This window comes from Brachyhypopomus gauderio, chromosome 8, assembly GCF_052324685.1.
Source record: "Brachyhypopomus gauderio isolate BG-103 chromosome 8, BGAUD_0.2, whole genome shotgun sequence".
Taxonomy (NCBI): domain Eukaryota; kingdom Metazoa; phylum Chordata; class Actinopteri; order Gymnotiformes; family Hypopomidae; genus Brachyhypopomus; species Brachyhypopomus gauderio.
The window spans coordinates 4,928,040-4,955,626 of record NC_135218.1 but is presented as its reverse complement, the minus strand read 5'-3'; the positions used below and the strand labels follow the sequence as shown (position 1 = coordinate 4,955,626).

At 43.8% G+C, this 27,587-nt stretch overlaps 3 protein-coding genes across 8 annotated transcripts in view; 1 reads left to right on the top strand and 2 right to left on the bottom strand.

The window, feature by feature from the left end:
* Positions 1-59: 59 nt before the first annotated feature.
* On the top strand, positions 60-8,870 carry nfatc2b (nuclear factor of activated T cells 2b). Of its 3 annotated transcripts, XM_077013924.1 has the most exons (11): positions 65-195; positions 536-1,466; positions 1,672-1,840; positions 2,484-2,686; positions 2,915-3,087; positions 3,651-3,791; positions 5,893-5,948; positions 6,067-6,199; positions 6,315-6,935; positions 7,771-7,805; positions 8,060-8,870. In XM_077013924.1, the coding sequence occupies exons 1-10, from the start codon at positions 75-77 to the stop codon at positions 7,785-7,787; spliced, it is 2,565 nt and encodes an 854-aa protein (XP_076870039.1). In that variant the 5' UTR covers positions 65-74; the 3' UTR covers positions 7,788-7,805; positions 8,060-8,870. The 3 variants fall into 3 exon arrangements, with proteins under 3 accessions (XP_076870038.1, XP_076870039.1, XP_076870037.1); XM_077013923.1 differs by lacking the exon at positions 7,771-7,805 and having other exon boundaries at positions 60-195; positions 539-1,466; positions 8,060-8,869; XM_077013922.1 differs by lacking the exon at positions 7,771-7,805.
* A 777-nt stretch (positions 8,871-9,647) lies between these two features.
* manbal (mannosidase beta like) lies at positions 9,648-10,655 on the bottom strand. The gene is made up of 3 exons (XM_077013936.1): positions 10,467-10,655; positions 10,141-10,299; positions 9,648-9,973 (listed from the first exon to the last, which is right to left on the bottom strand). Exons 2-3 carry the CDS (start codon positions 10,288-10,290, stop codon positions 9,863-9,865), a joined length of 261 nt encoding a protein of 86 aa, XP_076870051.1. The 5' UTR covers positions 10,291-10,299; positions 10,467-10,655; the 3' UTR covers positions 9,648-9,862.
* Positions 10,656-12,805: 2,150 nt separating this feature from the next.
* The window catches only part of syt2b (synaptotagmin IIb), a 43,294-nt gene continuing 28,512 nt past the window's right edge, over positions 12,806-27,587 (bottom strand). For 3 of the 4 annotated variants that reach the window (XM_077013919.1, XM_077013918.1, XM_077013920.1), the window contains 8 exons: positions 26,434-26,676; positions 25,491-25,651; positions 21,472-21,606; positions 20,977-21,144; positions 17,828-17,995; positions 17,467-17,584; positions 16,853-16,986; positions 12,806-16,478 (listed from right to left, as the gene is read on the bottom strand). In XM_077013919.1, the coding sequence (XP_076870034.1) occupies positions 16,263-16,478; positions 16,853-16,986; positions 17,467-17,584; positions 17,828-17,995; positions 20,977-21,144; positions 21,472-21,606; positions 25,491-25,651; positions 26,434-26,650 (1,317 nt within the window). In that variant the 5' untranslated portion in view covers positions 26,651-26,676 and the 3' untranslated portion in view covers positions 12,806-16,262. The remainder of the gene's footprint in view (positions 16,479-16,852; positions 16,987-17,466; positions 17,585-17,827; positions 17,996-20,976; positions 21,145-21,471; positions 21,607-25,490; positions 25,652-26,433; positions 26,677-27,587) is intronic. The other variant, XM_077013921.1, reaches the window with a different exon arrangement.

Here is a 27,587-nt window from a genome sequence, read left to right as displayed (position 1 = left end):
CTTAATTTGTTTCTGCTTCAGGGAACTTTGGAAAACATTTGACTCTTGTGAAAAGTGGAGATAAAACTTCCCTAATGAATTCTAATTATGACAACAGTGATGGTGGGTTCGCTCCGGGGAGCGGACAGGACGAAATGGACTTACCTTTCCCTCTTTTCCTCTACAGTCAACCCGGGAGTGAAATTCATGATCAAGGTCAGTAAGTGAACTTAAAAAAGTTATTAAAAAGAGGGCAAGAATATTGAAAAAGTGCATCACACAATATAGGGAATATAATGTTGTTAGCTATTTTTATTCTCCATATTTATGCTAGGTTCGTATATTCATGGTAATGTCATATGTTAGAGAGAGAGAGAGAGAGAGTAATTTGAGGTTGAGTAATTGTTTTCCGTAGCCATTAACAATGGCATAAAACTGAGCAGGTGAGGATGTTGTTTTCCTTTTGATTTAAAAACATTCAAAACATTTATTTTCCCTTTCCCTTCAGTGTTGTAACACTGACCCATGTCACGTCTGCATTTGTCTTGTTTCTCAGCAGACGATCTTGATGCCCCGTCTAATTCTAATCCAAACTCATCATGCACCACCCAAGGCCATGTTCCATACCACGACCTGTCCCTCAGTGGGCTTTCCTACCACCACCCGCCCTCGGAGGACTTCTTTGGCTGCCCCCACCCAGATTTGAGAGACCTTCTTGGGCACTCCTTCTCCTCCAACTCTGGACCTCTTGCAGGCGCCAGCCCCAGGATCGAGATCACCTGCCCCGACCTGCACCACCACCACCGCGACCACGTGCCCACGGCACCGGTGGACATCAGCCGGGGCCTGGCTGTCCCTCTTTACCAGAACCCAACGTACCGGGAGAACCTGAGCCCGGCGAGCAGCAACTCCTCCACCAGCTGGCATTCGGAGGTGTACTCACCCCAGCTGTCGCCCCAGCCGTCGCCCTGCGTCTCGCCCAGCGCCGGTGTTCTGGCCGCGGTGACCGTGGCGGAGCTGTGCCCCATGCTCCAAGCCATCCACCCGTCCGGATCACCCGGTACCTCTCCCACTAACTCTCCACGCACCAGCGTCACGGAGGAGACGTTAGTGAGCTGCAGGCCCCCGTCGTCGCCGCGCCCCGGTTCCCGCTCTGCCTCGCCCCAGGGCAAACGCACGTACGACCAGTACCAGAACCCCGGCCTGGTGGGCCCGCGCTCCCGCAGTCCCTCCCCCCATGCCAGGCGAGAAGAGCAGCCCGTGCCCTACGAACCCACGGCCCACCTGGAGGAGTTCATCAACAAGGGCCTGATCAAAACCATCCCCACCAAGATCGTGCGGCCCAGTCAGGAGTACTCGATCTACGGCCTGACGGAGCAGGTCGGCTTCACAACCGTTCAGGATGTGAAGCAGGAGACCGTGATGGAGCCTCTCTATTTCACACCATCCATCGAGTGGCCCAGTCAGATGCCCCCCGGAATGTGCAGGTATCATTCGCTTATCGTTTTACGGAAACATCAGCAATAATGCTCTAAAATGAACGAATACGTCTTGATTTAAGCTGGACGATAACTCTCCGTCTAAAAGTCAGCAGTTAGCTTCCCCAAACGCCGGACCTCATTTAAAAATCTGGGGAACCAGGGAGTTGTGTCGCCGCGTGAGAGTGAAGGAATCTCTCTTGTTGTTTGTCAGTGTGTCTGTGGCGTCCCCGCCGTCTCTGGACTGGACGCTGCCCAGCTCGGCCAAGCAGTACGAGCTGAGCATCGAGGTGCAGCCCAGACCACATCACCGGGCCCATTACGAGACAGAAGGCAGCAGAGGGCCCGTGAAAGCAGCTTCAGGAGGCCACCCCGTGGTTCAGGTACACAGCCTCATGAGAAAGTACATCTCAGGGGGACGGGATGGGGTTTCAGAAGTTGACATGTGAGAAAGGTGTGGGCTTGAGACACTAAAGACTGGATTTGATTTGATAAATAGACACAGCATGAGAAGGGAGGGTTGCATGATTACAGTGACAGTATCTCCATGTTATCATGCAACCTGTGGTGTCACGTCTATGGAAATTAAGCTTTGTGGTTTTGCCTACACTAAAACAGACATTGCTTTGTTCTCACTCTCGCAGTAGCCCCACACACACACACACACACACACACACACGCATGCACCTACATACACATACATGCACATACATCCCAGAAGAGAGTTTTCATAATGAGTTTCAGACATTATCTCCACTCTTCCATATTAAAATCACTAAACGTTTCCTGCCAGTGATGAAGGCGCCTGTGTTTTCAATTCATTTTCACAAGCTTGGTAGTTCACACACTACACATTCCTGTCATGAAAATGACATCCACCCTATTTTCCATTGTCCCGTTGTGCGGAATACTGTGACGGCTCCGAGCGCCTCTGGGCAACGTGGATGGTCTCACGTGTGCCGCGTGTGAGTCTCACGTGTGCCGCGTGTGAGTCTCACGTGTGCCGCGTGTTTGTTCCGGTTCCAGCTGCGTGGATACAGCGGCCGAGAGGTGCTGGCCCTGCAGGTCTTCATCGGCACGGCGGACGAGCGAGCCGTGCGGCCACACGCCTTCTACCAGGTCCATCGCATCACGGGCAAGACAGTCACCACCAGCAGCCGTGAGAGGATAGTGAACGGGACCAAAGTCTTGGAGCTGCCCCTGGAACCCAAGGACGGCATGCGGGCCATGTAAGCAAAGCAGGCCGCCATTTTAGTTTCACTAAAACTCTCTGAACTTTAGTGTTTCCCTGGCATTTACACACTTGATTCTTTTGTTTCAATCATCCCGTGGATTATTATTACAGCTCTTTTTGCATCGTAGCTCATATTACGCTGTCACAAGGGTCACGTCACAGTAGCGGAGGCCTGGCACGTGCGCTGCCGAACGTTCACTTGCGCTCTCGCTGTCTCTCCAAGCGTGGACTGCGCCGGCATCCTGAAGCTGAAGAACGCCGACATCGAGCTGCGCAAAGGCGAGACGGACGTGGGTCGCAAGAACACGCGCGTGCGCCTCGTCTTCCGCGTGCACGTGCCCCGGCCCGGCGGACAGTGGCTGTCTCTGCAGGCGGCGTCGCAGCCCATCGAGTGCTGTGAGTATCCGAACCGCGGCTCGGCCCGCCGAGAGAGCAGCACCAACCCTCCCCGCCCAGCTGGGCTTTCCCCTCCTGTCCTGGTCAAACCACATTATGGGGGATTAGATTCATTTTAAACTTGAATTTAAATAATACATAGATATATATAGTAGTTCGTCACATTTTACAACAAGAGATATTTGATTTCAGTCTGAATGTCAAATTTACCCAAATGTAATAATGCGAACCTTGGGACTCACAAGCTGGGTCCAGGCCTAATTCACCTTGTGCTTGTGTATAAGCTGTTAAGTGACTCCTCTAGACCAGTTCAGCATAAGTTAATAAAAGTACATGGCTATAATTGCATGACAAGAAACAAAACCAACAACGGAAAAAGAAAGATGAAGTGTAGCCTACTGCCACAAACGTAAAAGGACAGTTGAAGTTGTTACTATTTAGAACGCCGCGATGTTTATGTCACCGTCGTTCATCCCAGCGTGACCAATGTGGCAGCGAGACGCCTCGTGTGCTCCACGAGACACTGACGAGTCGTCACTCTGCCCTGTCTCGCTCTCTTCCAGCTCAGAGGTCCGCCCTCGAACTCCCCGCCGTGGAGAGGCAGGATCTGGACTGCTGCTCGGTGCTGGGCGGCGTGCGGATGATCCTGACGGGACAAAACTTCAGCTCGGAGTCCAGGGTGCTGTTCACCGAGAAAACCCAAGGTGCGTACAGTCGACACGATCCCGGCTCAAGGTCCCGGAGCGAAAAGGCACGAGCGTTCAAGACCCCATTGGCTGCAGGCGGGTGGTCATTAGCATATCATTTGTTTTGGAGTTGTGTTCATATCGAATGCCCACCAGGCTGGAGCAAAGGCTGTGGATTTGCATTGTACACCATAGTGTGTAGTGTGGTTTGGCCAGAGGTGGTCGGCTACAGCAGAGTAAGAAGGGGAAGCAGATAACACACACACACGCACACGCACACACACACACACACACACACACACACACACACACACACACCTCTTGTTACTATGTCAGTGTTTACAGAGGACGATAAACACCCACGCACCAGACTCAAATAGGCTTACTTTGTCAGCCTGAAATTTTAAATCTCATCCATGCATTTAGCCTGTTCAAATGTAATGTAAGCACTCTTTTGACAGATAATAATATTATTATTATTATAATAACAATAAGAATAATAAGAAAAAATAGTTATAAAAATTTAAAAATAGATTATAGATTGATTTTTTTTTAGAATTTTTAAAAATAGGAATATTACTTTTTAGTGCACAAAAAGATTTTTAAAAAGTAAGATATATCAGTCCAATACTAAGTTTGTAAAGTCACTTAAATCTAGTTAAACTGTTTGCATTTTATTCTATTCACAGTACAATCCTCAGAATATCCAACACCTTTAAACTCGTCTTTACTTATTTTTATATTTGAATGTAAAGTCCTTTGGGGATTTTTGACTTTTTTGTATGATGTCATTCAACAAAAAAAATCTTAGAAAAACAACATGAACTTTTTGAACATTTCTGAATTCTGTGGTACTCCCACAAACAAAATGAATGCACAAAACAACAGGTCAGCCGTTGGGTTAATTTAGACCGCAGACGCAGTTCAACTGTAAAGAACACAAAACACGCCATGAAGTTTTTTACCGGCTGGCGATGGTAGGTTTTGCCGCCATTTTCCATTTAGATGAGCGGTGTTAGAGGATGTGGTTTGGCGCTGTGGTGATATAATCTACGAGCAGAGTCTTCTCCTTCCTTTGCTGTGCGCAGTGTGTGTAGGCTGGTGTGCGGAGGTGTGAGGGGAGGGGCTGCTCGTCAAGCCGCACATGAAAGGCACTCTGCTGATTTGGCCTACGCACCCGGAGTCATGGAAAGGATGGAGTGGGAGGAGAGTTTGTTGTGGCTCCGAACAATGAAATCAGGACGTCAGCTAGAGTTTAGTGATGGTGGAGGTGCTTGTGAAGTGGGGGTTAGTTCGAGATTTGAATTTATGGAGGGAGAGAAAACTGGCTAGGTGTGTTATAAACTGGCTAAATTGTTATGTTACATGTAGAACTTGAAATAGGAGTTCTCAGTCCTCGGGGTCCTCTGGATGGTCTTAGCCAGCACCCAGTGCTTGGTGTTCTTAACGGTTTGGCTAACACTGGTAGCAGCTGGGGTGGAGCTAAAATGGAGTGCAGGTTCTGGGATGGGAAACCCTGTGAAAAACCCCAAATCCTAAGGCTAAGCTCTAAGGCTAAGCTCTAAGGTTAAGCTCAGCTCTAAGGCTGTCATGGCCTGGTGGTAGGGAATTGGTCTTGTGACCGGAGGGTCGTGGGTTCGATTCCCAGACCTGAGGCCATGACTGAGGTGCCCTTGAGCAAGGCACCTAACCCCAACTGCTCCCCTAAAAGCAGAGGACAAATTTCGATTGCGGTGTAAAAAATCACAATTTACAAAATATGGCACATTTACATTTACATTTACATTTTTTTAAGGCTCAGCTCTAAGGCTCAGCTCTAAGGCTCAGCTCTAAGGCTCAGCTCTAAGGCTCAGCTCTAAAGCTCAGCTCTAAGGCTCAGCACTAAGGCTCAGCACTAAGACTCAGCTCTAAGGCTCAGCTCTAAGGCTCAGCTCTAAGGCTCAGCTCTAAGGCTCAGCTCTAAGGCTCAGCTCTAAGGCTCAGCTCTAAGGCTCAGCTCTAAGGCTCAGCTCTAAGGCTCAGCTCTAAGGCTCAGCTCTAAGGCTCAGCTCTAAGGCTAAGCTCTAAGGCTAAGCTCTAAACGTTAATGAATCTTTTAATCACTGCTTGGTTCCTACAGATGGCTTGGAAGTATGGGAAGCTGAAGCTAGGGTTGACCGAGAAAAAAGCCAAGCTGTAAGTAGTTAGCTGACACGTGGCTGAGCAAATCCATACCAAGTCAAAATGTATATATGGAGTCCATATACCAAGACCATATATCTAAGGAGCTGAATCCTCATTGTGTCTGTCTCAGAACATGTTGTATTTGGACGTTCCTCCGTACCGGGACGCCAGCATCTACCACCCAGCCAAAGTCAACTTCTACGTGTTAAACGGGAAGAGGAAACGCAGTCAGCCACAGCACTTCACCTACACGCCATTGTCAGGTAACCCCGCGTCACCACAACGCTCTGATCACCGGAGAGCTGGTTCGTAAAGCGGTTTTCATGAAGCTTTTCACATTTTTACTACAATAAAGAAATGTTCTTGTGCCTCGTCCAGGGCTGCCGGTAAAGGTGGAGCCGGTGGACGATTACCATTACGGGCAGCGTGGCGGGACGGTGCCCCAGGTGTTGGGCATGTCCCCGCAATCCTGCTGCCATGGTGCGTCGCTCCAGGCCAGCAGCTGTGCCATGCCTGGCGTAGGAGTGGCGAATTCCCAGAGGAACAGCACGCTGGCGTACCCTCCAGTCATGGAGTACCAGCACCAGCACCCGTCGGGCCTCTACCAAAGCCACGTAGAGGCCCTCGGCAGTAGCCCTGGCCACTACCAGCCTTCCCTGGACCACCCTGACCCCAGAGGGCACGGCAGTCCCTCCAGCCACATGGGCCTGAACCCGGCCTCTCACCTCAAGCCAGGTGGCTACCAGCATGCCGTGGCAGAGCACAGCTACAAGGCCTCTGCCTCTGTTTTCCCCGGCATAGAGGTGTCGGAGCACAGCCCCGTCATGGCTCAGCAGAGGGAGTTCAGTCTAAGGGCGTCCCCTGTGGCCAGGAGGTCCCCGCCAGGGAAAAGCTATGCCCCACAGCAGTTTGGTCCACCTGTGGAGCATCAGAGGACCGGCAGCCCTGCGAGAGTCACCGTCAAGCAGGAGAATCTGGACCAAGCCTATCTGGATGATGGTGAGTGGGTTTGCTCCTCCTAAATTGCTCATTTCACTTTTGGCACCATGGACATCTGCTCCTGTAACCTGTTCACTGCAAACGACCCAGAAGACCCATAATGACAAGAGATTCACTGAAGGAAAACCACCTAGTTGTCCCAGTGGTTAGTGCTTCACTGTTTATAGTGTTAAGAAAGTGCTCGTGCCCCAGAGTAGATCAGAGGGTATTTGTTCTCTAATGCAAGCCCCCCCTTCTCAGCCTGTGCTATGTGGGTCAGTGCTTTTAATAGTCTCTGGCAGAGCCCAATATTGAGCTGTGAGCTATCACTATTTGGTGAGAGCAACCGTAGCGCAGAATAAACCCAAGAGACTATTGATCTTTGGATTCAATCGCAAAAGCTCTGGTGAATAAAAACCCTTTTCCCCCCTTTGTTTTAGTTTCTAGTGATTTACATTGGTCCTAAACCACATAATTAGAGACCTAGACTCGTCACACTAGAACTCTCTAGAACTCATTAGAATTCGGCACACCAAGATAGTCAATATAAAAAAATATATATTTACTTTGAAGAGGATTATGCACTTTATTTTATGGTGTTACTAGCTTGACTGTTATGCAGCATTAATTATGGTAATAAATTACTGTTTAAATTTAACATTTAATGTGTAGAATGACAGCAAAGTCTTTTTTTACAGTACAGTGACGCTGTGGTGGCTATCATAGACGTAGACTTTGGGTGGCATCCGTTTAAGGCCCAGTGGTACCTGTCTCTGCTGCCCCCTGTTCTAATTTTAGACTGAAGAGGGAGAAAAGTTTCCATTTATAGCCCACTAACATTTCTGTTCCACCACAGGAAGCAAAGCCAAATAAAGCGTCAGAGGTTGCCAGGTGATGAGATTTACTGTTACTCTCTGCTTCCCCCTAGTGACCAATCACGCACACTCACGCTCACATAGGTGGGGCACTTACTGCAGTATTCCTGACTGTGCACTTTTCACCACTGTGGCAGAATCCTCTGTATCACATCTAGTCAGCCAGACCTTTTCTTTACTTTAAGCAGTAGTTTCAGCACCTAGAGTCATATGATTGTAGAGTATTTGCACACATTAACAGTCTTCATGTTTTTTCTCCTGTTCTCACAGTGAATGAAGTGATCAGGAAAGATCTAATTGTTCACAACACTGAACAGTAATAGCCATTGCAGAAAACCCGCCTAAGCCTTTCTTCAGAGCATCTTTTTGAAGACACCTCTTTGGCCTTCATGTCTGTACAAGATCTTTATTTCATATCTAAAGGTTTTAAAGGTGCAGTAACATTTTATAGTTACAGTGCTTATTAAGTGTAATACAGATGCATATTATTTATGGTCACATAAATAGTGGAGTCAGGATAAGCATATTACCTTTAAATTTGGACATTGTGATTGCTGGGAAAGTTTATTTTCCAGCTAACATTCAGGTTTCTGCTACTAGCCCTTAGTAGCATAATTGCCTATTTATATTCCATTAGATATTAATGGAAAATGCTACTTGTTGGACCTTTTAAAGCTCAACAATTTTCTACAACTTGTGAAAACACAAATGCAAAAAGTTCAAATGCAGATCAATATCAGTCTGGTAGTTTATTTTTTTCCTCATATTTTATAAATTGCAATGTTCTCATTTCATATTGCTTTTGGAGTGTCTCCGTTTTATGAAAATGTATTTATGATTGTATATTTCAAATTAAATGCACTATATTAAAGTCGGTGTAACTGACTTGCCAGTTTTTATTAATATTTATAGTGGCCATTGGTGTCTGAGATGTTGCACACAGTATCTGAAAGAAAATGTTTCCCACAGACTAAAGAGAAACAGAAAACGGCATATTTCTTGTAAATTAAGATTAGGTCTATGTAAATAACACAGAACAGTATTGTAGTAGACTCAATAAATGTAACTTACAATAAATTATAGACAAACTGAGTTTATATCTTATACAAGTAATCAATATATACAAAACTGCCAGAGATCTTACCTATAAGATAATCTTTCAAAATTAATTATTAAGTAATCAAGTTTATTAAGTTAAAAAATATACAACATATAAACTGTTTATATTTTCTACAGCACATCCTGTTTCACTGGAAACAATATTAATGACATTGCAATTTTTACTATCTCCACATCTTTAACCACAGTACCTCCCTGGAATCGTACATGTGTGTGTGTAAGTACACAAGGTTTACACTGCAGTTGCTCCCTGGAATCTTCAATTATCCACAGAAACACGTGTGTGTGTGTGTTTGTGTGGGGGGGGGGGGTGTGCATGTGAGCATCACAGGTGAACCATGGAGAAATGCAAGATGGCGGCCTGGTCTGAACCGCGATTGCTTTTCCGTCATGTGGAGGGCTGGCAGCATACGTGGTGCTGGGCTGAAGATGTCACCAGGATACACTATGGGAAGAAGTCAGACTGGCAGAGGCAGTGATCTGCTTTTGCAGGTTCCTGGCATTCATGCAGATGTGCCACCTACTTAAATTTATTGCAGACCAGGTACACCCTAATGGCAGTGGCCTCCTTTAGCTGGATAATGTGCACCAACATTGTTAAGAAATGGCTTCACAATATTAGACAGGAGATCTTAATGTTACGGCTGATCAGTGTATGTGCACTTTGCTTGTACAGCTAATTAGTTTTTAACTCACTCTCCCACACACACGCGCGCACACACCCACACAAACAGGAATATAACTATCCCATAACCAGTTTATTATACACTTCTATCAAATAAACAATAACATCTTGTAGTGATAACATTTTTAAATGCACCGATACAAACTATATCTGGAATTGAATGAATAGTACAGTTTAGTGTAAGATTTGCCAACAAATCTTGAATACTTTCATGTGAAATGTGCGTTTTTGATGGTCCATGTTTTGTTTTTATTTAAACGTCTTTAGCCTCATCTCTTCTTCTTGCTCTCCTTTTTAGGCTTTTGTCGTATCTGTTGTGCAGGTGTCTTGGGTTTCTTGCTCTGTTCTGTTTTTGTGTCTGCTGGTTCTGCAGACTCTTCCTACAAGTTTAAGATGCTTAGATTTTGTATTCCACATTAGCTAGTGCAAAACAAATCAGCCTTATAGACATAATGTACAATACTGAAACAGAATGCAAACATCGTGCCAGGAGAACATGACACTGTAGATACATTATTCTCAGGTGGGGAGTACAGGCGCCACCTACCTGCTCATGACTCTTGGACGTGGGTATGATTATAGCCAAGATGCAGACTAGTTGAAAAATGGCTCCAAGAAAGAGACCATAGCGCAGGAGACTCTCAAAGAATGTGGGCTCAGGAACCTCTGGGGCGGACAGGTCCAAATCTGCGGACATCGTCTGTGGCTTGAAGGATATAAACAAACAACATAAACATAAACATAAACACGGCTGGTTCTCTGAAGCACTGTGGGACGCAGTAGCCTCGTAGCGGGGCAGCTAGCAGGCTGATAAAAGTGCACAGAATAAACATTACAAGTTTTTTTTTTTTATAAAATGAACTTATCACTTACACTTATAATGCAATAAACCTCAAACACGTCGCTGTGGGTTTAATCTCAATCGTACTAGATTTGCTGCTAATATATCCGGTCCTTTGTTTCACTATTGCTGTGAAGCTGAATCTTTGAAGAGGTCGTCTGAAGAAAATGACATGGCGCCACCTACTGGGTGGAGGCTTAAACGATTCTGTCCTTTAGGCGCAGTCTGAGAGCATCTGTAGTGTTGTACTGTTCTCTTGTTTTTTTTTTTTCGTTTTAACTGAATTAAAGTGCCAGTTAATTGGAGTACATGTATAGATACCTATCGTGTGAGTAATCTAGAAGAGCATTCCCATTTAATAGTATATGCAGTACTAACACACAAACAGTCAAAACCCATGACAGAAAACCACAGCGGGTAATTTAATCAATTAAATTACAAATAAAACGGTTTAACGGCTCAAAAGCAGCATATGGGCACAAATACCATAAAAGGAATAACCAGTGTGACCTCAGAAAGTTCTCTCTGTAGAACAGAAAGGCCTGAATCCAGAATACAAAAAAATACAAAGCTACCTGTATAGTTCAGGGAAGGTCATGTGAAGAAATCAGATAAAGGTTAACCTGACCTACAGTGATGGAGAGTGGCAGAGGTGGGGACTCGAGTCACATGACTTGGACTCGAGTCAGACTCGAGTCATTAATATTAAGACTTTTGACTTGACTTGAAAAAATATTCAGAGACTTAGACTTGACTTGGACTTTTACACCAATAACTTGGGACTTGAATTGGACTTGAACCTGTTTACTTGCAAAGACTTCATTTTTTTTACCCCAAATCTAAAATTTAAAACGCATATTAATATTTATAAAGTGCGCCCCATTAATTTCATTTCCGTCCTTCTGACGCAGACCAGTCCTCTGCTTTTCCACACTCTGTACGTGTGCGTGTGCATGAGCTGCAGCACAACCAATCAAATGGGGGGTTGGCGAACGTAAATTTTTACCGGGCGGGGTGTAAAATGGACACAAATTAAGTATTATATCGCGATCGATCGATCGCCAGTGGTTGGTGCCAGAGCGAACTAGTAACTCATTGAATCATAGATGTGGATCAGAGGTAAATAAACTAGATTTTTTTCCGGCGTGAGAAATCGGATGTGTGGCGTGAGAGCGTGTGAAGACGGTCAAATGCGTGTGTCTCACGCTCAATGCGTGAGAGTTGGCAACCCTGGGTTCTGTATCTGAACTCGGGGAAGAGAGCCTCTCTCTGTCACCATCATAATATCCAGTTCTATCTCAGCATGGATTGTGTATTTGAAGACATCTACTTCGAGAAAAAAATATATTGACAAAAGTGGAGCGAGTTTTCAGCTATGGGGACATCATTCATCGTGCACAAATGACATACAGACTTTTGGCCAGAAAATGCAATGCAGAATAGTTTACTGAAATGTCTAAAGTTGCAGATTCCTGTTAATTGTTCAGTTCTTATATTTGTTTGTCTTGTGTCACTCACACATGTTCTCCAAGAAACCAGATAAGAGAAGAGAGGGAAAATGCTGTTATGGTTCGTTGTATTGTACTGTGAAAATATCAGCACTTTTTATTTGAACATGGAGTTCTACTTATGACTTTTTCACATAATATTTATTTCTGGAAAATTGAATATTTTTGCAGCTAAGTTTAACAAATTGAACTGTGCAATAAAGAGGTGTAATTTTAATTTTTTTTATACTTCGTGTTTTCAGTTGCACGTTTTATCAAGATTTGAGGAGAATACAGATTTAAAAAAGAACGCATGTCTATTATTTACATTTAAAATATACCTGCAACATTGGTAAAAAAAAAAAAAAAGACTCGAAAGGACTTGAAATTCCAAGTTTCAGATTTGGGACTCGACTTGACTGTTGCCTGTCTTGACTCGAGACTTGACTTGACTTGAGTGTCTTTGCTTGAGACTTGACTCGGGACTTGAGGTATAAAGACTTGGACTTACTCGAGACTTGCAAAACACTGACTTGGTCCCACCTCTGGAGAGTGGTGCCTTAGGTGCAGTACTGGCTCACTAATCTTTATTAGTGATACAACAGCAGAGACCAGGAGAATTGTAGCTGTTCAGATCCGACTGAAGACCTCAAAACTCACTTGAGCACCATGCACCATCTTGCTGCTCACAGGTGACCTGTAGATACCGCGTAAGCAACTACGATATTTCCTTGTGGACATAGAAGCATTTAGATTTTATATTTATAGAATATTGTATATATATATATATATATATATATATATATATATATATATATATATATATATATATATATATATATATATATATATATAGTTGAGAACTGACACACTCCACACAAAGATATTTAAAACACCTTTATTTTATGTGATTAGCTAAGCAATAACCAACCGATGATTCTGCACGTAGACCTTTTAAACGACTGGCATCTCTTGATGTATGGATATTAATGGTTTACATTATGAGAATAAGCTACAGGAGTAGCGCAAAGGTCTATATTCCACCGGCAAATGTGTTCCTCTTTAAGAGAAGTAAAAGCATGCCAAAGCATCCACAGAAGGAATCACAGAGACAGGTCAAAGGTCATGAGACAGGTCAAAGGGAGGCGGCTCCAGCAGTTCTTTGGGGAAAAAGTTTCTACACGGAGCTTGAGGTGAGCGGAGTGCGGAGGCAGAATAAGAGCATGTCGGAGAGCAGTACTGTTGGTAGTACTGCGGCGCCAAAGTCTCTATGATTCACACAGGTTCCAAAAGAGGAGTGGATTAAACATTTCAACACGGGTAAGGGGCCAGCCATTTGGCGTCCACAGTGTCCCAGGGAAGACTGGGATTTTGTTGTCTGCTTGGCAAGAGATTAAAGAACCCCCGCAGCTTTGAAATTATGGTCACAGAAGAAATGTGAAGACGTTTTTTTTTGTTTTAGTATTAGAGCTATTGCAAGGTAGACTACAACAGATAGAAGCAGAATCCCACACAGCGCCGCATATGAAGCGAGTGAGCTCATCACCAAGCAAGTGTGAGACCCTAACGATGCCCTCAGACTGTGGCAGACAAGGCGTTCGAGATGAAAGATCAAACACATCAGGATATCTGCTCCTCCAACAAGGCTTCTTATGACGGAAGCCAACATTGAGAAAGGCATTAGCCCGTGAGAGGTTTAGTACTCCCTCCGTATTGTAATGAAACATCTCCACAGGATTTTCACAGCATTTTTTTGCACAATGATGGACATTACATTGTCCTCATTTCAAACATTAAAAGACCCGCACATAATGGAACAATTGACAGGGTGATTAAAAAAATTATATTGGGAAACACATATAATCACACATAATATTATATTTCAAGCTTTTGAGACAACATACTTATTTTGTAATTATCGTTCCATTCATAATGATTATTTTAGAAACAGGATGGTACATCCTTCTGTCACCTGGCAAACCATATTCAAGGAAAAAGCTAACCTTACAAATAAAATAAACCCACCCACCCACACACACACACACACACACACACACACACACACACACACGAGCATTGCATAATAAAATCAAACCACTGTTACTTGTGGATTTCTAGAATTGTAATATTTTAACTAATTCTATTTCTGTGAGCTTATTTGCACTGATTATTATGAAATGCCAAATACGTATATATTTGTATGCCAATATAAATGTGGAGGTAGCCTATCACCAATATTCTAGTAAATTACTTTTATGTATTGTTAAAGAAATAAAATCTCACACTGCCTTTGAACAGGCAGTTACTTTTATATCTAAAAGTATCTAGCTTAATTTTTTTATCAGAAGGATGTGTAAGTGTAGAGTAAACTGTAGTGACTATACTGGGATAATGGGATTTTGTGAAATACGGGCCACATATGGCTTCTGACTATGTTTTTCTTAATGTTCATACACAGCGAATGCCCAAAACATAATGTCACAAGACCCGTACAAATACACAATCATTAACATGTAAATATCGACTAGACAAAGTTGACATAAAGAAAAAAACAATAAGCACAGGAATAAACAAACCAATTACAAATGAAACCACAAATCTGTGATTTAACTGAATAGCACAAAATTTGCACACAGTTCCTAGAGCACTTTTAACACCCAGGCAAATTAAAAGTCCCCTGAAAGGCTTTATATCGGTCACTCTGGATTTACATTCAGTTCTATACCCATTCTGGGAAGTTTTAATAAAATGTGCAGTCAGTGCATTTTTCCTCTACATTTTATTATCAAAATGACAAATGCCACACACATTCACAATATAATAATGCTCTATCTTCAAAACATGCTTCTATGTACATCAAGTTATAGATACATGCTGTATTAACAAAGTTGATCAATGCATATCTACAGAGCAAAATCAGAGAGGATCTGGGAGGTTGTTTGGGGAGGGGGGATTGCACACCAATGGCTTGAGTGAATTGTTATCGCCTTGTTTCTTCAGACAGAAGGAGATGGGAGTCTGTTGATCACATCTCCAGTGGACTGTGCCCTTTGCTATTAGACCTGCATTATTACTTTGGCATTTCAAAGATTAATGTCATTTTACTGCATGGAAGTTTGAGTATGCATGTATGTTTCAAACAAACAATGCAACAACTAACCAATGAGGCTTAAAATGTATGCAGTACATACACGACACATATGTATGCAAATGTATGATGCATTAAATGGATTAGAAGTTTTCAGAAATACCGTTATAATAGTTGGCAACATATTGATTCTCATGAAGCACTCTTGAGCGTTTTCAGTGTAGTCTAAGTGGTGGCTGTTAATGAGAAAGAGAGGAGGGTCCCCGTTTGGCACAGCAATAATCACTATTGTCCCTTTTAAACCCCTTGCATAAGACTCTGACAATCATACGTTTGTAGGATATGCTTCAATTTTAAGCATAAGGTGATGCTATTCTCTGACAAACTCTGACATGGAAATCCCTTTAAAAATCATAACTATGATTCTTAATTGACCTTAGCATCCCAAATTCAGATTCAACGCTTTGATTTATCTAAAATGTTTGTCTCAAGACTGAAGTCTAGTTCAACAGCCAGAAACATTTTCATTCAACACTGTAAACAATTTCATCATAGAATATGACATTTAGAGTAACTTTACCTGGGCTTGTTAATGGAGTACATGAGCCCTGACAACAGACTTAACGTGAAACAATGTGTACATGGTGGAGAAATGAATCAAGCATATTTTCCAATGTGAAAAAATGCAAACTCTTCTGAAGGTTGAATTTCTGCCCCCTGGCTGACACTTTTCCCAAACTACTGACATGGATATTTCACTACTGACATGTAGTCAGTACTGTAGAACCACCCTAATCGATACAGGTGCCCTCATAACAAATTCATCACTTACATTCAGTAACACGTCTTTATATTGAATCAGTTTGGATGGTTGATGTCAAATGACCAGAGGCTGAACGTGGCATGCATAATGTGACTCTATCAGGGACATGGAGGCTGAATCGAGTGCAAATATCACCTTTCTGCAAGAGCACAGGATGACAAATCTGAAAACTGCTTTACGACAAAAAAAACAAAATAAAAGTCTTCTTCTCCAACCATCTCTTCATGCTTCTATTCAGTGTACTCTACATGGCGTAAACGGCGTAAGGCGATGGACAGAGAGGGGGAGTTTTCACATTCAGCAATGGCTGTTAACTTCTTCAAGTATATTATTTTGGATACTTTGTGATTATCTGGTGTAGACATGGCGGTGGGTGGACAGTGGGAAGGTCTCATGCAGTAGTGGGTGGATGGGCCGCAGCGGGGTGAGGTTACTTCTTGGCGAAGAGGCCTGCCAGAGTGGCATCTATGTCCTCTTCCTCTTTGAGGGTATGCCACTGGGCGATGGGGCGGCGAGGGTTGGCCAGCATGTCGGACCAATGCTTCAGCTCTGTGCCCGAGGCCTTTGTCCCGATAAAGATCTTCCCAATGGCGTCGTTCTTGCCGATCTTGTCATAGTCGAAGACAGTGACCACCACGAGGATTTTCTAACAGAAACATTACAAAGCATTAAAAATATCTGAGGATAAAAAATGATTAAGGAACAAATGGCTTTTGGCTAAGGATAGAATTTTTTCACCACAAGTTTCTCTTCTTTTCTTGCAGACAACATAACCCCAGCTAGCTCCTAGCTTTCACTTGGAGGCATGGAGCTCAAGGACTAGACAAAACTGCAAAGATTACTTTCCCAAAAGCAATCTGATAAAGTAATGCTTTTGATATGCTGTGTTACAGTCTGTTTTACAGCCTGTGTTACAGTCTGTGTTACAACCTGTGTTACGGTCTGTGTTACAATCTGTGTTATGGTCTGTGCTACAACCTGTGTTATGGTCTGTGTTACAGCGTTACTGTGGAAGTGTACCTGCATCTGCTCCAGTGGGATCTCAAAGCTGAAGGACTCGTTGTAGTACGGGTTCAGCGTGTTTTTCTTCACGGTTGTCTTCTTCTTCTTCAGTCGCTTGCCGTTCTGCAACAGCTGAATCTTCACATATGGATCTGCACAGAATGCCACCCAAAACAGGTACTGACTCATTTAGTACACATCATTCAGTACGCATTCTTCAGTACACATTCTTCAGTACACATTATTCAGCAAAAGTGACAGTGAAGTACTTTTTTCATGCTGCATACAACACATGAAGAAAATGCTAACAAAATGTAAACTAAAAAAAAATTTTTACTTCAACATACAGTACTATTTCACCTTCACGTAGAACTTCATCAAAAGTACTGAAAAAAAGCGTAATTAGGAAATATCTATTGAGTTCCTGAAATGCTTTCAGATTTCATTACAGATTATTATCCAATCAGATAAGCAGTAATCTGTAGCAGAGGTGTTTAAAGAACATCTCCATTTTGATTAGGTGCTGCTTTCATGACATTTTGTCACATTTGATGACCACTGAGCTTGTGTCTTAGTATTAAGTGACTGATGATGGTGTTCTTCATCACATAATGCCCTTCAGTCCTGCTCACCAGACAGTCCACCCACGTCCATTTTCTTCAGGTTCTTGGCCTCCAGGATGCAGACGGTCAGTTTGCCTGCAGTGGGCACATATCGCAGCGAGATGCAGATGTCACCCAGCTTCTCCGGCTACGGGGACATGAAGCAAACAAGAAGGACAAACTCACATACGGTCTGAGAGGACACTCAGAGACTCAGACACTCAGAGACTCGGTGCAGCTCAGAAGGCTGTCAGATCAAAAAATCAAATGAACAGGATTAAGTAACAAAAAAAATATCTAGGCTTCTTTCTGATACATTTAATGGTGTTTCCTACATATATACTATATCCAAAGAAGGTGTGATGTTGATTCCCGAGATCAGACATTTCACCTCTTCTTTCTCAGCACTCTCCAGGTCTTTCCACTCTTCGATGGGCTGACCAAGGTCCACGGTGTTCATGGGCAGCTTGACTTCTCCAATGATGTCGTGCTTGGAGAAGCGATCGTAGTCGTACACAGACATGATCAGGGTCTTCCCGCCCAGCTCCTGGTAGGGGATCTAAAGTGGAAGGGACCCACGAGAAGTCACTAAATAAATGTATTTTATGTCATGTCACTTATGTGTAAAAGTCAGTAAGATCCTCGTGATAATGGCAGAAAGAGACTCATACAAATCATACAAAGGAGATACTAATAAAAGACATACTGTAAGATAACGTGTGTATTATAAATAAACTGTATTCATAAACATTGCTTAACAAAAAACAAATGCGGGCCAAATGTTTTGGCTCTGGGTGAGTCTGACGTTAACAGGGGAACTTGAGAGATGCAGATATTGTTCAGTCAGCTGGTCTTTATGACTATGATTCCTTTGTGTTCATGCCAGTGTTCACCTTTAGGGACATACTGTAGATCACTTACAACACAATCATTCTCCTCCCCTTACAACACAATCATTCTTCTCTCCTCCACCAGGACCTCCTTATTACACGATTACTCTCCTCTCTTCCACCAAGACCTCCTTACAACACAATCATTCTTCTCCCCTCCACCAGGGCCTCCAGCTAGGCTTTCACCTCCCATGCATACCAATTTACTAGTAATGATATACCACAACCATAAAAAAATCAATTATTTAGTTGTTATAAAATAGTTATGAATCAAGTTCTGTAATTTATAGCACGACCTTAGCCAAATGTAATACTGGTGACAAGCAAAATGTCACAATATAACGAGATACACGTTAATGTGTTACTTTGCCTCAGTGGCAGCTGGTGGATCAGTTTGTGTTAGAGCTGTTACTGTTACGGAACAGCTCCGGACCCTTCCCTGTGGGCGTGCCGTTACGTTGTCTGCGTGTCGTTATGTCCATGTTTGTACTTCCGTGGGTGTGGGTTGCTTGTGAGCGTGTTCGTTTGTTACACCTGTGCCTTGTCTCGAGGTCACGTGGGTCTGTGTAACTCACTTATTTAATGTGCGTTGGCGCAGTGTCGTGTGCTCGTCTTTGTCTAAGTTTCATGCCAGTGTGAGTGTCACATTGATGTGCTTGCGCCACCGCAGTGAAGCTACGTGTTCTATGTTCAGTAAAGTTCGTGTTTGCACCCAATCTGCTACGTGTCGTGTCCGTTCCTCCGCATGTCACAGTTACGTTGCTAATTGGTGGAGAAACACCCATGCATTTAAGGACTACTGAAAACATTTAAAAGCCAGATTATTTTGAAATATTATCTATTAAGGTCCCAGCCAGACAACTTCACACCTTGCCTTTTGAATATTGTGCCGCTCAAGATATGTCAGAACACACGAGCTTTCATTTCATCCATCTTCTTTAGTTCATATTCTTCTCCCATGAAGGTCGGAGCAGGAGACACACAGGTGCCAAGGCACCTGCTTCTCACCTTTGCTGATTATCTGCTTAACTGCACATTACGTCTTTCCCTTCACATCTACTTCCCTTTCTTCAGCAGTGACTGTAGTGCCAGTGACCCCTGACCTTCACGGAGGTGAGGTCATGCATGGTGTGTCCTCTTGGTTTGCTTTTCTCTTTGGTTCGATCTTCTTGTGCAACAAAATCCCAGAGAAGGCAAAATGATAATTGACTTAGACATCCTTCCCCCTTGAGTCAATGGCAGATCAATGGCACTCAAAACTCACTTGGGACAAAAACATCACTCCCATTTCAACAAGGGTCTGCATGTGGCATTCCGCAAGAGCCCAATGAATCTCAGAATGCCGATCCTTTGCAAAACACTTCAACTTCAGTGCATAATTACACTGAACCAAATCGATAGTTTCGCATTTCCAACAGTGCCTGTTTTGAGGCTCTTTCATCTTAAATACATATAGCGGACGACACCCAAAAAACTCGAGAGCATATTCTGATTTTCCCTCTAATCTTTAGGCAAAGAAGGATTCTCAGAACCCCGAAGGCAAGGATTGTAACGGATAGTGTTTGCAGCTGGGTCCACCCGTGAATCATTAGTGAAGGTGCGTCACGGAAGACGAATGAACTCCCTTCGGCCTACAGCTCTAAAACAAAGATGTTTGTCCTCTGTGTTTTGTTCCCTTCCTAGAAAGCTCCTCGCTGTCCTGTCGTCCCCGTTCTCCCTCTCTCCCTCCTTCTTTCATTCATGAATGCAGTAGTGAGATATAGCTGTTCCATCTCGGCATGCACAGTCAGGTTTCTCCCCTTGGACAGACGATTTGAACGCGGGGGGATTCGTTTCTACCAGATTGGTCCTCTGGAAGCGAATGCGCTAAGACGCTGTGAACGATCACCAGAGACTCCTCAGTTGCCCATAGAGCTTATTGGTGACTAAGTGAAATATAAGCTCTTGAGTCAAAGAAGGCATTAAACCAGCAGTGCTAAGAAAGCATAGGAACAATATTTTTTTGCTTAAAATTCACAAGAAAACAAGCAAATAAGCAAACAAAACAAGTGAAATATGAATCATGTTAATATTTATGCTTAGTATAACCATCAGACATTATCTGAAGATTCATGGTTGGTCTGACAGCTCGTTTCTCAATGCACTATTAAACAGGTCCTAATGAAATCCACAATCCTTGAGGTTTAAGCAACAGTCTTATTTTTACAGAGCTCGATATTTAAACCATATTCATACACTGATGTAGTGAAGTTCTTAGGCACATCTTCACTGAGATTGTTTTCAACACCACATAATGACTCCATGTAAATTTGTAAATTTCACATTGTTTAATTTGTGCACTTGTGGCTTAGTTAAAAAGCTGTGAAACATTGCTTCTAATCTGTGTTGTAGAATGTTCAGGACCATGGACAGTGCTCCACATGCTAAATGCATTACCCCTACAAAGTAGCTTTATACCAGCTTACCTGGAACAACATGCAGGGACATTTGACTTGACTTTAAAGTCCATATTATATCAAAGTCAAAGATTGCCTAGAGTTTGTATTTGGGGCAGTGTATTTAAATGTACATATATTCTTTGAAAAAAAACATAAGGTTTTGCAACTATCCAATAATCTGAAAATCCAAAAATTATGTAAAAATAACTTACCTTGAAGACAAAGGTTTCATTGAATACCGGATTCAGTGTCTTTTTGTGAACCTTGGTATCAAACTTCTTCTTTTTGTCAGGGAGCAGGAAGACTTTGACATAAGGGTCAGAGGTTCCTCCTGAGTCCATGGAAATTAGGTCAGCGCACTGCAAGATTCCCACTGTCAACTGGGAGAAGGTAGAAAGAAAGAAAGAAAATAAGAAAATAAGAAAGAAAGTAAAATAGTAAGTATGCATTGTAGGAATGATGGACAGCTTAACGTTCAAATAACGTTAAATAAAATAGTATTAATCATATATGACCGTATCAGATCTATCCAAAGTTATGCTTAGTAAAACGACAGATGGAATGCTCATAAATATGAAAGTGTTAGAGTTCACTTTGACCTTGTAAGTATTGTACTTTGAAGGACAATGTCCAGACACAACCACAATGCTACGTGCCTGTTAAACGTGGATCCATAAGGAAAAGGGAAAACGACAGTTAGCTGGTACCTTGTTGTCCTGGAAGTCGTAATCCAGCGAGTACTGCAGCTTCCCAAGTTTCTCTTCCTCTTTCTCCTCTTCCTCTTTCTCCTCCTCTGTCAAACCCGTCTCCCCATCCTCCTCGTCATCATCATCCTGTTGTATCTGGTGGAGGAGTGTGTGAGTGTGTGAGTACCATTGACGGGCCTGTTGCGACACGGTCATTTCCTGTCTGCAGCATGCCACAAGCTCAGGACTTCCTGTCAGGCTCCCAGTGCAAAGAGTGGAGAAATGCTACTATCTGGCCCCATCTACTCATACGCCTGTTATAGCAGCCTCTTACTGATGCAGTCATTCAGGGCTAGAAGTTGCAAATGACTTGAGCTTGCAATTTCTTTTGGTGACAATTCTACTACATGTGTGTAGTGCAGACCCTTGAGGCTTTGAGGTGTTGGCATTCTAATCAATGACTTCAATGACTTCAATGAAAGGAATATTTCAGAAACACTATTCTAGCCATTATGGAATGAACACAACTGGCCGTGAGTTGTCTCAGTGGCATTTGTATGATGCTATTCATTTAAATGTATGTATTTATTTATTATAAATTTTGTACCATAAATATTTCAAATATGTAATCCACATAAATTGGATTTTATATATATATATATATTGGCCACCTCATCAGGAGCATGCCCAGGCGTTTTAAGGAGGTCATACAGACACGTGGAGGCTACACACACTATTTAGCCTCATTTTAACTTGTCCTGTGGAATTTCCACTAAAGTTGAATCAGTCTGTCATTTTATTTTCCAAATCCAGACCTCCATGGGATAATAATTTTGATTTACATTGATAATTTTTGTTACTTTGTTCTCAACGCATTACACTATGTAAAAAATTACAATTTTCACCTGGAATATGTTATTCATTGAGATCTAGGATGTGTTATTTTAGTGTTCCCTTTATTTTTTGGGGCATTGTGTGTGTGTGTGTGTGTGTGTGTGTAAGTGTGTGTGTGTGTGTATGTATATATATATATATAATCTTCTTCCTCTTGTATTAGCTTTCTGTCTCTTATGTTAATGGGTCGGTTTTTATCCATGACTCCAATCAGCCATTAGATTCCCTAAAAACATGATTTATGATTTTACCTCTTGGTTACCTAGTTAGACGTCCCGATCCATGACAGTATTGGTTTTGATATGTTTGTTTTGGCCCGCGGGAGTTTTATTTTGACATAAACAACAGAATATACAACTCTAAACTGATTTGGCCTTACATGACTGGAAATGTCTGCCTTCCTTGTTTTGTGAAAAAGGCAAAGATAGCAGCTCCTAACTGAAGATCAAATGGGCGGAGGAAGAGCTGGCAGTGGGTTGTTGGTGTAAAGGGATTTGGTAAACAAATTGTTTTCAATTTGTTTAAATAGAAGTTGCTGACAAAGTCAAACAGTCTTGATGCAATAAACAAATTTATGTAGTACTTTTATGCAAACCTACAAACCTTAAAACCCTAACACTAGAGAAAGGATACACACACACACACACACACACACACACACACACACACACACACACACACATATATATATATATATATATATATATATATATATATATATATATATATATATATATATATATATATATATATATATATATATATATATATATACACTCTCATATGTATTGTGAAACATCATTATGCTCTCAAGACTAAGGTCTTAGAGATTGCAGCTCAAAATGACTCTGTGTAATTTAGTGCTGGCTGCCCATATCTAGGGGCCCATTTCCCACATCAGCCCGAGCCAATTTGTGCTGTTCAGCAATACCCCTGGGATTAATGAGTGAGCAAGAGAGCTTTAAAGAGTAATAGATTCCTTTGTGCTATTTCTGGTCTTAGAAATGCTGATGTGTGTTGTATTTCTTTTTCCTCTTTTATACAGTGATTTTATACAGTGCTTTTAATAGTGTTCACACTGGTGAAGGAAAAAGGGTTGAAAAACACTGAATCTGAAATTACTTGAGATTCATATTCCTCGGTAATTTAGCAAAAAGCTGGGCTGAACCAGTGATGTAATTATATTTTCCTGTGTTAATTCAATCAAACTGGTTCAGCCATTATACAGGAAAAGGAAAGAAAACAAGGGGTCCAATTTCCCAAAATCATTAGTGTTATGCTCTTAAATGAGAGAGAGAGAGGGAGAGAGAGATGGAGAGAGAGGGAGAGAGAGAGGGAGAGAGAGATCATGTAAATATCATCTGTGTTTTCCACTGGTTTTGGATGGGTATTTCCCCTTCATATCCAGAGTTCAGTTAAAAACAACAGAAAGTAATGATGGCTTGAGAAGCACACTAACTTTACGTTATGAAATATCTTACTTAGTAAGTCCCCTTGATCAAATTATTCCCATATTCAATTTTAAATGGTCCTGATCCTCACGTGAAAGGGATTTCACTGCCTGGGCCTCGCGATGGCAGTGTGTTCCTCACATAGTGCCACCAAAGATCTCACAAGCTCAAGTCCATATTCCTAATCATCTCCCTATAGAAGCAAATTAAAGGGCACAGCACAGAATATGCACAAAGTCCTCCTATTATGTAAAGTCTAAAAAAAAGTAAAGTCCCTTTTATGCTGACTTGAAAATAAGTCAGTTCTTTTGAGGTATGATTTTCTGAGGGCTGTTATTCTGAGGTCTGTTAATCTCAGGTCTGTTATTCTCAAGTCTGTTATTCTGAGGTTATTCTAAGCTTTTCCCTCTTTAAAAGGCTGTGCCCTTTAACACATGCATTCACTGTCAGTCTTATGGGTTGCCTCTGTTTTCAAATCCTGTAAGTATTAGTGAGTTAATTATTCCATTCGCATCTCATTACGGTTGTGGTGTCCATCTGCATTGTAACTTTCCTGTGTTTTTTTTTCTGTTTTGCTTTGTTGTCGAGCAACAACAGCAAAATGTGTAAAAAAAAACAAGGATGTTACAATGGTCAATGTGCCACGCCCTGCCGAGGGGTCATGTGACCGTACTCAACAGATCGAGAGTTGTTCTGTTCACCTACCGTCGCGCCCGCCACCCACGAGCACAGAGAAACGCAGTGCACACGCGTAAGACAAAAAAACAGAAGGGAGGAGAACAGAGAGAGAGAGAGGGAATGAGAGAGAGGGAGAGATTGAACTCAAGAGACACATCGGGACGAGAACAAGAGACAGCAAAGAGAGCCATCAACACCACTCTGAGAAAAGACACACTGTAAAAAAAAGAGCTGGGGCCATGTTCTTAAGGCTCATTGAGCTGTGAGATTATCTGAGGTTATGGTGTGGGATTAACTGATATTATGCCGTGAGTGCAACTGAATTCATGGGGTGAGATTATCTGAGATTAGGCTCTGAGATTACCTATTCAATTTTATTTCTTTTTTGCCTCCACTACTTCTAGTCCTATAAGTTCTTTGCATTACAATCCCCGGACTGCATGTCTTTTCTGCCTTGTCAGTAATTCGCATGTCTTTTCTTATCAGAGAAAACAAATGACATACAACACTCACATTACTCAGACACACAAAAAATACATCTACAAAACACGAAAAGGACTGGATGGACTCTCTTCGTTCACACACATTTGTTCTCATTTGCTCATGACTCAGCAGTGTGTTACAGTGCGTTTAAAGTCAAAGAACAGTAATGCACCATGAAGCCTTCACTAAAGGCCTCGGGCACTAGCGTGTCAGGTTGTACGGGACTCTTATACATCCTGGTGATGGTGGTGCAGCCCTGGGCCCCCCAGGTCCCCCCGGGCCCCCCAGGTCCCCCCCAGGTCCCCACCGGCCCCCCCCGGCCCCCCCAGGTCCCCCAGGTCCCCCCGGCCCCCCCAGGTCCCCCCGGCCCCCCCAGGTCCCCCCAGGTCCCCCCAGGTCCCCCCGGGCCCCCCCGGCCCCCCCGGCCCCCCCAGGTCCCCCCAGGCCCCCCAGGTCCCCCCGGGCCCCCCAGGTCCCCCCGGCCCCCCCCAGGTCCCCCCAGGTCCCCCAGGTCCCCCAGGTCCCCTCACGTACGTCTCCTCCCTGCATGTTCTTCATGTTGAAGCCGTCTTTGCCCTTCTTCCCTTTCTTGTTCTTCTTCTTCTTACAGCAACACTTCTTGATGATGCAGAAACAGCAGGTGACGATGAGGAGGGCGGCTACCACGGCGATGGCGATCAGGGCCCAGGGAGGCACTGCAGCATCGAGGGGGAGGGGCGGACGGAGGAAGAGGGAGGGGGAGGGGCATACAGAAGAAGAGGTAGAGGGAGGGAGGGGCATACAGAGGAAGAGGTAGAGGGAGGGAGGGGCATACAGAGGAAGAGGTAGAGGGAGGGGCGTACAGAGGCAGAGGAAGGGAGGGAGGGGCAGACAGAGGTGGAGGGAGGGGCAGACAGAGGCAGAGGGAGGGGCAGACAGAGGCAGAGGGAGGGGCAGACAGAGGTGGAGGGAGGGGCAGACAGAGGCGGAGGGAGGGGCAGACAGAGGCGGAGGGAGGGGCAGACAGAGGTGGAGGGAGGGGCAGACAGAGGTGGAGGGAGGGGCAGACAGAGGCAGAGGGAGGGGCAGACAGAGGTGGAGGGAGGGGCAGACAGAGGCAGAGGGAGGGGCAGACAGAGGTGGAGGGAGGGGCAGACAGAGGCAGAGCAAGACATTGCTTTGCTTCCATATTTATAAGGTGTTACTAGGTACAAATAGCAAAGAGAATAAGAAGACAAGATAGACTGGGTGTCAGGACCACATGAACCAAAAACCAAAATAATCCCAAAATCATTAGTGTTAAGCGGTGAGTCCTGCTTAAGATGTCACACTGTGTTTCATATTTGTTGCCTTCTTTTGTAGTTTGGAGGAAATAAATCCAGACAGGTCAGCCGCCCAGACGCGGTAAGCATGGGGTGTCTGAACATAGAACACACACACAGTTCATACCATCACTACCCAGCAAGCCACGCTAAGAGCGCGTCTCGAAGGGACTCACGTGGGATCGTCTCGATCTCATTGAGGAACTTGCTCTTGATCTTCTCAAAGATGTCGTCCATGGACGATCCCCCCGACTCCGTGGAGTTATCTGGCGTGGTGGAGATGGCGGGGGCCGGGGCCAAGGTGAGAGAGCTAGTGGGGTGAGCCGCACCCACGCCTGTGGGCTCCGGGCCCACCATGGCCTCGGGCTTCTTCTTGAACAGGTTCCACTTCATGGTATGCAGCTAGGCACTCTGTGTTCCTGCAGGGACACACAAACACTGCTCACCCACACACGGACCCATCAGTGATGCAACAGGCATGAAGGAAACACACTACAGGCCCCTCGTAATGCGACGGGGGTCTGAATCTGTGTGGCATACTGATACATCTCTCTGTCCATACACTCACAGAGAGAAGAGGTGCACGGCTGGGAAGAAGACATTAATATTACAAGAAGCCAAACCCCAGACTCGCCGATCAATAATACAGCGAGCTAGGGCACGAGGACACACACGTGCTTCGAGCTCACAGCGGTGACGTGTACGGCGGGGGCGTTTTTGCAATGCATGGCTTTGCATATAAACAACAAGATGTAGAGTGCAGACGCAGTGCCAGGGCTTCAGGGCTAACCAGGAGATATCATGCGAGACAAACGGCAGGGCACTGCGGGATAACATAGGGGGGCAGGACAGACTGCATCATTCCCTTCACTAACCCCACAGCTATTCATCCCAGAAGGGGCGGGGGGTTGGGGGGTGGGGTAAAGTGTTTACTTGGTTTCTCCTCATATTTTAACTAGTGGTGGGACTTTAACGCGTTAATTTCGATTAATTAATTACAGGAAAATTAACGCACTAAAAAAAATTAACGCATTTTAACGCATTTAACGGACGAGACACTTTTGCACCGTGGAATGTTTCTCAGTGCGCGAGTTCCGGGCATACAGATTATGGACACACAATAAGATGATCATGATGGAGATGACTGAAGAGGCTACGCTGGTGGATGGGAAATTTAAATATAAGAAACTTTCAGATGGAAGTACAAACAAAAATAGTGTTATTTACACTTTATGTAGGAAGGAGTTCGCTTATCACAGGAGCACTTCCACCCTTCGTTACCACCTCAACGCAAAACATGTTGCGGCTAAAGCTGGGCGTACACTGTGCG

What these genes read in the sequence shown, in the direction of transcription:
- nfatc2b (XM_077013922.1), top strand. Translation starts at nt 75, where the DNA reads ATGAATTCTAATTATGACAACAGTGATGGTGGGTTCGCTCCGGGGAGC. An exon ending in ATGCCCCCCGGAATGTGCAG is followed by an intron (nt 1,467 to 1,671) that starts GTATCATTCGCT and finishes GTTGTTTGTCAG; the next exon opens with TGTGTCTGTGGCGTCCCCGC. An exon ending in AAGGACGGCATGCGGGCCAT is followed by an intron (nt 2,687 to 2,914) that starts GTAAGCAAAGCA and finishes TGTCTCTCCAAG; the next exon opens with CGTGGACTGCGCCGGCATCC.
- manbal (XM_077013936.1), bottom strand. Translation starts at nt 10,290, where the DNA reads ATGTCCGCAGATTTGGACCTGTCCGCCCCAGAGGTTCCTGAGCCCACA. An exon ending in CGTCCAAGAGTCATGAGCAG is followed by an intron (nt 9,974 to 10,140) that starts GTAGGTGGCGCC and finishes TTAAACTTGTAG; the next exon opens with GAAGAGTCTGCAGAACCAGC.